Source organism: Heptranchias perlo, chromosome 4 (assembly GCF_035084215.1).
Source record: "Heptranchias perlo isolate sHepPer1 chromosome 4, sHepPer1.hap1, whole genome shotgun sequence".
Classification (NCBI taxonomy): Eukaryota; Metazoa; Chordata; class Chondrichthyes; order Hexanchiformes; family Hexanchidae; genus Heptranchias; species Heptranchias perlo.
This window is the reverse complement of record NC_090328.1, coordinates 123598754-123611911: the sequence shown is the minus strand read 5'-3', so window position 1 is coordinate 123611911 and position 13158 is coordinate 123598754. Positions and strand designations below refer to the sequence as shown.

At 38.6% G+C, this 13158-nt stretch overlaps 1 protein-coding gene across 1 annotated transcript in view; it reads right to left on the bottom strand.

Moving 5' to 3' along the window:
• Positions 1-1838: 1838 nt before the first annotated feature.
• LOC137321268 (choline transporter-like protein 1) overlaps positions 1839-13158 on the bottom strand; it is a 77224-nt gene continuing 65904 nt past the window's right edge. Inside the window, exons 13-16 of the mRNA XM_067983615.1 lie at positions 10629-10766; positions 8162-8398; positions 7447-7515; positions 1839-4244 (exon numbers count right to left, since the gene is read on the bottom strand). Of these exons, the coding sequence (XP_067839716.1) occupies positions 4221-4244; positions 7447-7515; positions 8162-8398; positions 10629-10766 (468 nt within the window). The 3' untranslated portion in view covers positions 1839-4220. The remainder of the gene's footprint in view (positions 4245-7446; positions 7516-8161; positions 8399-10628; positions 10767-13158) is intronic.

Below are 13158 nucleotides of genomic sequence, written 5' to 3'. Positions count from 1 at the left end.
GTGTTCCCCAGGAATTGGTACAAGATCACTGCATTTTTTGATATATATTGAGTTGGACTTGGGTATACAGGACACAATTTCAAAATTTGCAGATGACAAAACTTGGAAATGTAGTGACCAGTGAGGAGGATAGTGATAGATTTCGAGAGAACATAGACAGGCTGGTGGAATGGGTGGACACATGGCAGATAAAATTTAATGCAGCGAAGTGATAAATTTTGGCAGGAAGAATGAGGAGAGGCAATATAAACCAAATAGTACAATTCTAAAGGGGGTGGAGGAACAGAGAGACCTGGGGGGTATATGTGCACAAATTTGTGAAGGTGGCAAGACAGTTCAAAAAGCATATGGGATCCTGGACTCTATAAATAGAGGCAGAGTACAAAAGCACGGAAGTTATGTTGAACCTTTCTAAAACACTGGTTTGGCCACAACTGAAGTGTTGTGTCCAATTCTGGGCGCCGCACCTTAGGGAGGATATGAAGGCCTCGGAGAGGGTGCAGAAAAGATTTACTAGAATAGTTCCAGGGATGAGGGACTTTAGTTACATGGATAGACTGGAGAAGCTGGGATTGTTCTCCTTAGAGCAAAGGTTGAGTGGAGATTTGATAGAAGTGTTCAAAATCACAAAAGGTTTAGATAAAGTAAATAAAGAGAACCTGTTCCCATTGGCGGAAGGGTCGAGAACCAGAGGACACAGATTTAAGGTGATTGGCAAAAGAACCAAAGGAGACACAAGGAAAAACTTTTTTACGCAGCGAGTAGTTATGATCTGGAATGCACTGCCTGAAAGGGTGGTGGAAGCAGCTTTAATCGTGGCTTTCAAAAAGGAATTGGATAAATACTTCAAGGGAAAAAATTTGCAGGGCTACAGGGAAAGAGCAGGGGAAACGGGACTACCAGGGCTGCTCCTAAAAAGAGCCGGCATGGGCTCAATGAGCCAAATGGCCTCGATCTGTGCTGTAACCATTCTATGATTCTATAACATCAGCCTTTGGCTTGCCTTTATTCCAAGAGATAGATTAAAATTTAAAGTAGTGTTTAAACCAAGGTAGAAATACAACCATGACCAAGTCATGGCATCATTGACTACTGAAAAGTAAATTGAGGCTCTCTCCTGATCTCAGGGAATCAATCAGCTTCAGAATGCTTATCATAGAGATGACGGTAGAAGCTTGGGTCATGTTGTTTCTGGAAGTTAACTTGCAAAAAAGGTATCAGAGCAGGTCAACAACTAGATAAAATTCTAAAATAAATAAAAACCCAATTAATGAGGGCAATGTTCAAAAGGGGACATGTTTTTAGAAAATATTTACTAACTATTGATCGATGAGTTAAAGACCCTGGTAGAAAGTATCAAGCGATCTAATAAAGATAAATGTGAAATAATTAATGCCACAAGATTGTAGACTATTTTACACATCAATTCAAGTTCTTTTCCTTTTAAGTGTCTGTCCTTCAGTGACATTTAGCTGTTTTTCACACCATATCAAATGCTAAATTATACTGGAACATAGGAAGGTACCAGGACTGGAAAAGATTGCGATCCATTTGCTTGGTCCCAAATCCATCTAGCCCATCCCAAAATCTAACTGGCTACGCAACCCTATCTAATATTCAAACAGAATTGTATCTAGAATTGCTTTGCTTAGAAGTTATATGACTAGATTTGTAGTTGCCTGGATCCAATTTGTCACCCTTTTTAAATATTGAGTATCGATTTGCCTGCTTTCAAATGTCTAGTACCTCTCCAGCATCCTTGACCCAAAAAAAATTCATACCAGTGTCAAAATTGGATATAATGTTTAGCACACAATGAAGTGAGTGAGCTAAGCCAATGAAACAAACTGATTTTTATTAACAAAATTTTAATTTTAATATACAAACATAATGTGATACATCAGGAATTAAACTACATGGAATAATGTTAAAACCCCAGTCAGTAAGTGGAGTGCAAGTAAATAGTTCATAATACAGGACATCTTCACAGCCAATGAGAAATAATTTGTACACAACACACATGATTCTGTTTGTAGAATTTGCCACTGGGACATTGAACTGTACACCTCCACCCTGAGCAATTTCCAACGATTTGGTTCAATGGTATATTCTGGATGGTTTCACACATCGAAGACTTCAACTGTAACATGGCAAGCTAGTATAATTACAATGGCAAGATATAGTGAAAGTAGACGAGACAGCTAACAGAGTATAAAATGCTTCATTGGATGCAGCTGCAGGTTAATCTCCCTTCAAACCTTTCCTTTCCATTGGAGTAGTTATTTGAATTGACAAATCAACATATTAAATATGAAAAGTCTGTACGCATCGCGATCTTTTAAAAAAATGGCTCTCAATTCAAAATTTAGAATGAGAGTCATCAGTTTGGTCACTTAAAAAAGTTTTATCGTTTTAAAAATAATCTTATAGATTCTAGATTCTCTTAACCCTTAAAAGTTACATTACTGTTTCAAGAAGTTCCAATTTAGTCACAGGGACACTATCCTGGAACGGAGTGCACACAACTTGATTTCACCAGAAACGGATAAACAGCCACAACTAAATTATTTAAATTTTACACACTATTCTCAAACCTTTCAGCTTTTGCTTCAGAAAGATTTCAATAATCACTGGTTTTCTGCTAACACAGCAATGCAACTGAAGGGAAAATGCACCAGATCAGTTATTGCAAATACACTTTGGTTAAGTGCAAATACACATTGTGGCAGACAATACGCCTCTTCTTTTTAAAACAGGTTTAAAGTGCAATATTTGAATCACTAGCAAACAAATCAATAACTAACCAAAGCCTTATTGTAGCCCTAGTCCATTTAGAACTGACAATTATTGGTTTTCTAATGCACATATTTGTTTACAGATCTTATATAGTTTACTTTTTTTTTGGACGAGATTGACCAGGAGCCAAATTGCAGAGTTGAAACTTGAACTAAAATTACTAGGAATCAGTGAGACCAACTATTATGTCCTTAAATTCACTAAGTTCATGATTCAGCCATAGCATGAGGCTCACCACATGATTTGACTACAGCTCTATGATGTTTGATGTAAAGGTACATTTCTTAAGCAAAACTGGCAAAGCACCTGGATTTAAAAAACTTATCTGCCAATTTTCTGCTTCCCTAGTGTTGACGCTGACTCTTTGGTGGGATCTGGCTCCACAGGAATCAGAGACCCGCTTGCACTTCACCCACCCAAAAGGTATTCTTCATAGTGATTTGCACAGCGAGCGTCAGCGGGCTATTTGGCTGCAAGAAGCATCACATCAGACCCAACCTTGGCCTCAGTCAACATCCATACAAATCCACTTCCAGCAGGGGCCACTAGATAGCAACCAAGAGTCAGAGCACTGGGCAATTTTCCCTTCTCTAACCCAGAGGCACCAAGGACAACCATATAGTGCCCCTGCTATTGTCTTGGCTGTGAAAAGCTAACTCAGCTCAGGCCAGATAATGAATTTTGAGAGCCTGCTGGTCTATATGGTTCAGCCACTCGTTGGATGAATCCTAGTCAGCGAGCCACGTGATACTTTTAATGTCTGTACATTTTGAAAATGAATAATCATCTTTCATCCCATACAAGCAACGTTAACCCATGTGCCACTTTGACTCTCGTCTTGCATTAGTCACCTGCCTATTTTAAAGGATCCTGTTAGTTCACCCGATGAGACAAGTTAATGAAAAGGTGACATTTTTATCCTGAGCTCTCAGTATGAATGTGGCAGCAGGATTGCAGTGAACTGCACAAGCCACAAAATAGACAGATTATTTACAATACTATTATGCCATTCTAAATAATAATCAGTATTACTGCACAGCTGTTTTACAAAATATTCTGCGGGAACCCCAAAGAATACAAGTACTTGATTATAATACATGTTGCCTGTCGTGTTACAAAATATTCACGCATTCTGAGGTTGGACAACAGGGTACATTCTATGTTAAATGATTTTTTTTCAAGTCTATGTAGCTGAAACCAAAGCGTTTTGCTTTTAACAGGTTCCATATTATGGCAAATTGGCAATATTCCAATTAGAAATTTAAAAACATAAAATATTCTAAGCAATTTATTTTTTAAAAGCACATTTTTGACCCATTGTACTCTCTTCCCCCCTTGCAGGTTATTAGGGATGCAAACAAAAATACAACAGTTTATAAAGCCCTGTGTTGTATTGTCTGCTGTGTTCCATAGATTTGATGTAATCAAGCGCTATCAGCTCCAGAGGCCTAGAAAAAACAAACAGTAGTACAGTACAATCTTAGACTACATGAACTAAAGGATTAACATTTGATTTTGAAGAACAAGCATTCCTTTTCTTTCCGGCTTGTTAAATCACAAATTCAAATCTTTAGTACATTTTGCTAAAATACTTCCTAAAAAGTTTTAAAGCATGTTTGCAACACACTCCAGGTAGCTTTTTCTAGTTTTGATGTCACGATATATTTTTGAAGTCCCCAAAGATGGCAGCCGACTTACATTAAACTATCAGCAGCTTCTTGACTTGCATTTAATCATAGGTCCACACTTTATTCACCAAAACACTTCAACAGTCTTATCAATTATGACATGTACATGATTCTTACAATTAAGATGATGAACCATGTAGAGTCTTTCACCCTTTGAACGAATGCAGAAGCACACAATCCGAACCCTAACTCCTGCAGTACTCGGAACATAATGACTTATGTTTGTTTTTCCTTTACTATGGCTCTTAGTTCTAAAGTTTGTTTATTAAATACTATCCTCAAAGTAGAAGCTACAAATTCATTAAAAAGGTGGAGCCACTGAAGAATTCTGCAGCAAAAATTCTACTAATATTTTAACTGCCAAGTTGATAGTGCTGAAATCTATTTACAGTTACCCATCTATGGAATACAGCATGCTGTTAGCTTGATTTGCAAGCTTTAAGTTTGTTTATTTTCCAAATCTCTTCACAACCATTCGCTGAGAATTACCTAAAAGAACCATCTACCTAAAGGAAACAACTTCTAGATCAAAGAAGAATCACTTTTCAAAACTGCCCACTTTTAGTTAGTTCAAATCACAGGACACCACTCATCAGGCAGGATCTATATGAAGAGTGCTCACACTCATTTTGCTTTAAAAGTGTAACCTACATTTACTTGTGTCATTCTGAACAGTGCATACACTTGCATATATTTAAATCCAGTGAGATTAGTCATTCTTGCTGGTTGTAAGTCTCTCTCTCTCTCAGCATTTCCCTAATGTTGAAAGCTCTATGTGCAGCACTCCACTACCATGAGCTTACCAGAACGCCAATATTACTTTTGCCGTATGTGTGGAACACCAAAAGAATTCTACCTCAACACACGACTTTAGAAACATCAAAATTGTTGGGGGGGGGGGGTTTGTACTGCTATTGTGCATTTCATATTTAGTTGCTCAAATTCTGTCTTAGATCATCATGGAGATTTAGGCCATGGTCATGTCAGCCGTAGCTCAGTTGATAGCACGTTCGTCTGAGTCAGAAGGTTGTGGGTTCAAGCCTTACTCCAGAGACTTGAGCACATAATCTAGGTTGACACACCAGTGCAGTACTAAGGGAGTGCTGCACTGTCAGAGGTACCGAGGCCCTGACTGCCCCCTCAGGTGGACGTAAAAGATCCCATGGCATTACTGCGAAGAGCAGGGGAGTTCACCTCGGTGCCCTGGCCAATATTTATCACTCCATCAAGATCACTAAAAACAGATTATCACATTGCTGTTTGTAGGACCTTGCTGTGTCCAAATTGGCTGCTGCGTTTCCTATATTACAAAAGTACTTCATTGGCTATAAAGCGCTTTGTGTGGTTCTGAAGTCTTGAAAGGCGCTATATAAATGCAAGTCTTTCTTTCTGAAAGCATTTGTTCAAGTAGTCAAGCTACCCAGCCTCATGTCCAAAAATGGAATTCACAGGTTTTCTTTTTCTATACCCAATTTTTATGAGCCAGCAAAAAAAGGGATACTTACTCTGAATACAAACTTCAACAAAAATTGTGTGACACAGTAACATGCAATACAAGGTCTTGGAAGTGGTAAAAGAAAAAATTTCAAAGGAGCTGAAAGCAATTTAGAAATTAATTAGCTGCTTCCTTTACAACACAAACAAAAGATTTAAAGACAAATGAGAGCTGAAGCAAGCAAAGGAAATGTAGTAGCTCAGATATTGTACAGTTTTGTAATAAATCCACCATGCCACTGCAACAGTTTAGTGATTAGAAAAGTGCAGAGATTTAAAAATGTAATTATATTTTGAAGATAATGGCTGACTCAAATGAACAAAGGGAAAAATATTTCAAAAGACAACAAAATCTCGAGCGTTATTCTTGTTTTTCATTCTATACTTTTGTTGACCTTGCAGTGTCCATATAGTGAAGCTACATGTTAAGAAAAACTTACAAGAGGAAGCCAAACCAGATCACACCACCGCAAAGCAAGTCTTTGAGCAATGGACCACATATCCTCAATACTAACAATTTCATCCATCAGTAACAATGTTGTACATTTAACATGCAGCCATGCAAATCAGAGATCCGTTCAACTAACAATTTACATCCTTTTCATTAGGCATTCTAAACTTTTTTAAAAATTCACTTTTAAAAAAAAACGCCTGCAAGTTCCAGGTTTAAAAAGCCAAAAATGGAGTTATAGTGTGATCAGGGTGTACATGAAGCTGAGTGAACCTACTCCTACATAAAAAAAAACATAATAGTTAATACAACTTAACTCATGCCAAGTGAGACAATGAGGCACATTACCAGTAATGAAACCCTGACAGAATGCAAGATTGGTATGTGGAACAGCATTGACTCTCACCAAAGAGGCATGGTTTCGAATCCCAGCTTTGACACTTCAATTACACCTGCTGTCTTTGGACAACCGTTGCCAAATCTTGACAAGGCCACCAGATGCTACACTGCATGACAAAAGCATGCTTCATTTCAGCAGGGAAGTAAAGTTGATGGGGCAAGTACTACCCTACAAAAATAAGTCTCTCGCTAGCTGATCATGGAAATTATGACTGGGGGAGCATAATGGTGCAGAATATAACCGAGTATGCAGGAAAAGTGATTAATGGTGTAGATGATATAAGCAATAAGATTAAATCTGTATGTCTGGTAGACACTGGGCTTCAGTTCATCACTATACACCATGATCAGAAACAGTGTGGGGTTTTGTACACTGCTAAAGGACACTCTGCCATTAAGTCCACAGTTTCAGCTAACAGCTACAGATGGAGAACGAAATAAGGAAAATAACTCGCCCATCCAGCTGATCGGCAAATAGAGAAATAGGAAGAGCAGGACATCCTGAGTGATACACAGAGCAAAGATTTCACCAGAATGAGACCAGTCTACAAAGACAGAGAGAGAGAGGTAGTAACAGTGAAACTCCTGGAGGATGGTCGACTCCTCACTGGCACCTACCATTGCTTTCATCTCTGCCCCACTGCCAACAGCTGATCGGATTGCTTTCCTGCTGTCGTCCATGAATTCCTGTAACAGAAATAAGGCAGGGCACCGAAAATTAAGAGATGCAACTGGAAATTACCATCAACTGCACTAGGACTTAATAAAAAAGCCATGATCATTGCTATCTGAAAAACAATTCAATATATTTCTGTTAATCGTTTGCTTACAGAAATAACAATGAGTTACCCATTTTGTTAAACATATGAAGCAAAAATCAGAATTTCTGTCCTGGCAATTTTATACGTATTTCAATGACACATTTAAGCCACAAATTTATTAAACTGGACAGTGTGATGTTAAACAGCACCTATTTTTTTTTAAAAGGGAAATGCTTCTACAAAATTAGTTCTATGTTTCAACTTATATGAACAAGAGGTCAGTTTTCATCCAAAGGATTACTACTATTTATTTTTTGGTTGTGGTGGGATGGGGAAATGGGTAGAGGTAGCAGCATGGAGAAATGAAAGAAGTTAATTCAACTCAACACCCAAGGGCAGATCTGTGGCACAGAGCATGAAAGTACCAAAGCAGTGAACCATAGGTTGGTACAACACATCCAAGATTCCCCAAGTGGCAAGATCCTGATCTTAATCTAGCATAAAATTTGCCAACACAAGCCTCTGGCAACTTCTTTAATCGGGCAATCAGAATAACCATCCACATAACTTACCATTAAACTTTTATCCATGTAGTACTCGCGTCCAGGACTCCCATCATTGTGTTTGCAGTCAACAGCAAAGCAGAGGAAAAGAACATCTACCACCATCTCGTATATGGACAAGAAGCAGTGCGACACAAAGAAGGCAAACAGACAAACAATGAGGAGCGGCAGCACCCACACAGTATAATCGCGCTGGTAGTTGAGCAGTATAATCCCAATAAAACCTGTAATGCACACTACGAGCACCTGAAAAAGATTCACAAAAGGTAATCCAATGTGATCACAAGAAAACTGTGTAAAGATTACAAACATTTTACAATGGCGTTTAGCTTTCTACATGCATTTTATTGTGGAAGCAGTTACACATACATAGTGGCAGACAAACTTTAGGAAAAAAAAATTGGAATTCTCTTGCAAAACTCCCTAATCTATAGATGAGACAAGCTGCTCAGCGATCACAATTCAATTTTAAATGGGAATAATCTGCCAAATGTCACTTCTGTGCAATCACAAGATTGGCACCATTGCAGCAACGCTAACGGACAATCAAAGGCTCTGCCTAAAATTTAAAAAAAAAATATAAAGTCTAATTTCATGTTGCAACCTATAGAAATTAAAATTGCCACTCTTCATAGACATCTCTATAGTCGCATCATCTTTAAGTTAATACTCTAAATAATTTAAGAGTGTGGCAAGTTCAAGTAACAAGATTTTCATGAATTCTTTGGTAGCAGTGCTACAAACTCACTACAGAGCCCCCAGTGTAGAGGGGAGAGAAAAAAAAACAGCAACAAAAGACTCCAAGTCCTGATCATCCAGTCACCCTTGCCGTAAATGTATATGAACGGATAGGATCTAAGCTCAACTCTAATAGTCCCAAAAGCTACTTTTATATTGATCTCGTCTTAGATGAGATTCTAGATGACCAGGACTGGTGAATTTTGGTCAAAAAGCTGTTGAGGCTTTCAAAACTGAGCTTGATAGATTTTTGTTAGGCATGGGTATTAAGGGTTACGGCACCAAGGCGGGTAGATAAGATACAGGTCAGCCATGATCTAATTGAATGGCAGTACAGGTTTGAGGGGCTGAATGGTCTACTGCTGATCTTATGAACTGGTTCCTCACATTTACATTACCTCATCAGTCTCCCTTACCCAGCAACAGACTCGTAGATCTTCTAAAAACTACCCAAGCAGGAAGTGCCTGTTTCAACACGAGACTGATATTATGACAAGGGATAAATATTTATGAAGCATGGAACTGACAAGTTGGGGTTCGCAGGCAGAATCAGGACATCTTTCTTCTCACCCCATCGTCTACTGGGACAGGTTGCATAAACTTGATTTGTATTCCTTTGAGTATAGGAGAATGAGGGGTGAGCTGATCAAGGTGTTTAAAATGTTAAAATAATTCGATAGGGTAGATACAGAGGAACAATTTCCTCTGGTGGGGGAGTCAAGAACAAGAGGACATAATCTTAAAATTAGAGCTAGGCCATTCAGAAGCGAAATCAGGAAGCACTTTTTTTCCATACGAATGGTAGTAGAAATTTGGAACACACTCCCCCAAATGCTAGGACAATTGGAACACTCAAGACTGAGATAGATAGATTTTTGCAAGGTAAGGGTATCAAGCACGGGAAAACAGAGTTGAGGTAAAACATCAATGCCACAACAACAACTGTAATCTTCATTTTCACAGGAGACAACAGATTCACATGGCACTAAAATTTAATTTGCAGTAAGTGACATTCAATTAAGCAAGTTTGGCATCTCCATCTCACAAGTTGATATTTTTGACTTAAGTACCACTTATTTATGCAGGTTCAATTCAATGTCAGTCAGATTATCTAGAGGTGAGTGCAGAAATCTCCTCTCTGGCAGCCAAATCGAATACTACTTAGGTGGTGTCCTATAAGCAAACTGCTTGCCCAACATCTCTGCCACAAGAGATATAGGTAGAAAGAGATGTAAATGCACAAGTGCTATTTCACAGAGCAATGTTTCTGAATGAACTGATGAGAAAAATTCAAAAATGCCATCCTACATGCTATTCCTTCTCCCTGCACTGTATTAAAATCAGAACTCTCTGCACAAGTCTCTTACTTTAACTCATTATTTTCCAAGATCTCAAAACTCCTTACTTCCTTCAATTTTTTTTTCCTCCCTACAATTTATAGCCTTTTAAAACCCAAACTTAGTTTCACCTAACCACTATTTGATTTACCTCATCTTCATTTCTATTATTTCCATCCTTAATGGGATCTTACACCATGGGTCTTGGCCCTTCACTTGGATTTCCCAATAAATAAAAATATATATGGAAACAAATGCTTTGAGGTTTGTAATCCTTTGATAAAGCAGAGTAAGGTCTAAAACTGCATAGAATGCTGCAGTCGGTTCAGATCAGGACTTGCTCTTTTAAAAAAAAAAATCACATTTCACTAAGTGAAAATGATCAGACATAAAATACAAACCTTTCCCAGAAACAGCACAAAATCACCAACTGCGTTTATAGCAACCACTCTCAAAGCGTTCTCCACCAGGATCGCAAAGGCTTCCCTGGCAGATGTGCAGAAGCTGGTACTGTTTATGGCTGTCGCTACATATGCGTTCTGTCAAAATAGAAAACAAACATTAAAAGGCTTTTAATACTTCAAAAGAAATCTTTTACTTCTCCACATCAGATTCACCTGGCAAGAGAATCATTTTTGTCTTCCCTCTCTCAATTTGAAAATGTCCCATCGTCATGTTAGCAATGAGATTGGAACGACCATCAAGTTTACATTCTGTACCCAGTGTAACTGGTAAATACATTTGGGGTTGTATTTTCTTTGGACAAAGAAAAAAATATTTTCCTAAAAAAAATCATTTGTTTATAACAGTAGCTTAAGAAAAGTTTTACCCTTAAATTCACAAAGTTGAAAATTTAACCCTTCGTCTACAAGAAATATCAATGCCACAAAGCATTCAATGCTTTAATAGGAGGAGCATTCAACTAGGGAAATCAGAACTCACAGTGAGTCTTTAGAAGTACTAAGAAGTTGAGTGGGAAGATATTCTGTAGCTAACATTTTCTCAAATTATTTGAAGAGGATTCCTTGCTTTAACATTTGTAAGGAATCTTACAACACCAGGAGAAAGCCTCCGAAAGCTTGTGATTTTCAAATAAAACTGTTGGACTATAACCTGGTGTTGTAAGATTCCTGACAAATGTACACCCCAGTCCATCACCGGCATCTCCACATCATGATTAACATTTGTAGAGAGGCCAACTAAGAAAACCAAGTTACAATGAGCTGAATTACTTCACAAAAATGTTATGGAGAAACTACCTTCTAGATCATTTTTTAAAATTCGCCTCGTTGCCCCCCCGCCCCGGCATCTCACACTTCCAAAATAAGAAAAGCTTCCTAAACATTTTTTTGAAAAGATTCAACTGTTCCTTCAACGAAGGAAGTTAAGAACATGAAGTTGTATTGACTTTAAAGTCAACTAGAAATGTATTCTTTCAATAAAATACTCAGGGAGCATTCGTAGAAGGTTGCAGCACAGAAACATGCCATTGAGCCCAGCAAATCTGCACCTCTGGTTTTTCTCCAAGTGGGCCACCTAGTCTTAACTTCATCTTCTGTGTAAAGATATTTTTCTAACTCCCCTTAAGCTAGACACCAAGGATTACATGTGTCCCTTGTTACTGCCTTGCTAACCTATGCAAACAATCACCTATTTACCCTATCAGAATCCTTCATAATCTTGAGCCTCTATCCAACCTCTCTCCACTTTCTCAACTCGTAATAAAAGCCCAAACTTCTCAAGTCTCTTCACAAGGTGTAACCCCTCATCCTTGGTAACCTTTCCCACTGCATTTATTTTCTTCCTATAACGGGGTACCTAAAATGGCATACAATATTTCAACTGCTGCCTAACTAAGGTCTTCCACAAATTCAACTTTAACTCCTTGCTTTTGTATCTCATGCCACTAGATACAAAATCAAGGATTCCACTTGCTATTTTTTTTGGCCTGATCTACTTGCGCTGCCATCTACACACTAAGGTCCATCTGCTGTTCTACTCCATTTAAAATTTTAACCATTTATTGATTTCCCTTGTACTTCCTTCCAAAATGTATCACATTTCTCCACACTGAGCTGTATCTGCCACCTATCTGCTGATCCTGCTAACCTAGCCATGTACTCGAGCAGTTTTTCCAGAGTTCGCATCACAATTTGCAATTCCCTCCCAATTTGGTGTCAACAGCAAATGTTAGTAGTATTCCCTCAATTCCTAAATCCAGATCAATAATCTATACTGACCCCTGTGGAACTCCAATCACTACAATTCTGAGAAATTTACCTTCATCTCCACATTTTACTTTCTGCCCTCCCATCATTGTTATGTGGCCACATTCATAGAAACATAGAAAATAGGAACAGGAGTAGGCCATTTGAGCCTGCTCCGCCATTCAATAAGATCATGGCTGATCCTCTATCTCATTACCATATTCCCACACTCTCCCCATACACCTCGATGCCTTTTGTGTCCAGAAATCTATCGAGCTCCTTCTTAAATATATTTAAGTGACTTGGCCTCCACAGCCTTCTGTGGTAGAGAATTCTACAGGTTCACCACCCTCAGTGAAGAAATTTCTCATCTCAGTCCTAAATGTCCTACCCCGTGTCGAGACTGTGACCCCAAGTTCTGGACCTCGTCAGCCAGGGGAAACGTACTCCCTGCATCCAGTCTGTCTAGCCCTGTCGGAATTTTATATGTTTCGATGAGATCCCCTCTCATTCTTCGAAACTCTAGTGAACACAGGCCGAGTCGACCAAATCTCTCCTCATATGACAGTCCTGCCATCCCAGGGATCAGTCTGGTGAACCTTTGCTGCACTCCCTCTATGGTAAGTATATCCTTTCTTGGGTAAGGAGACCAAAATTGAACACAATACTCCAGGTGTGGTCTCACCAAGGCCCTGTATAACTGCAGTAAGACATCCTTGCTCCT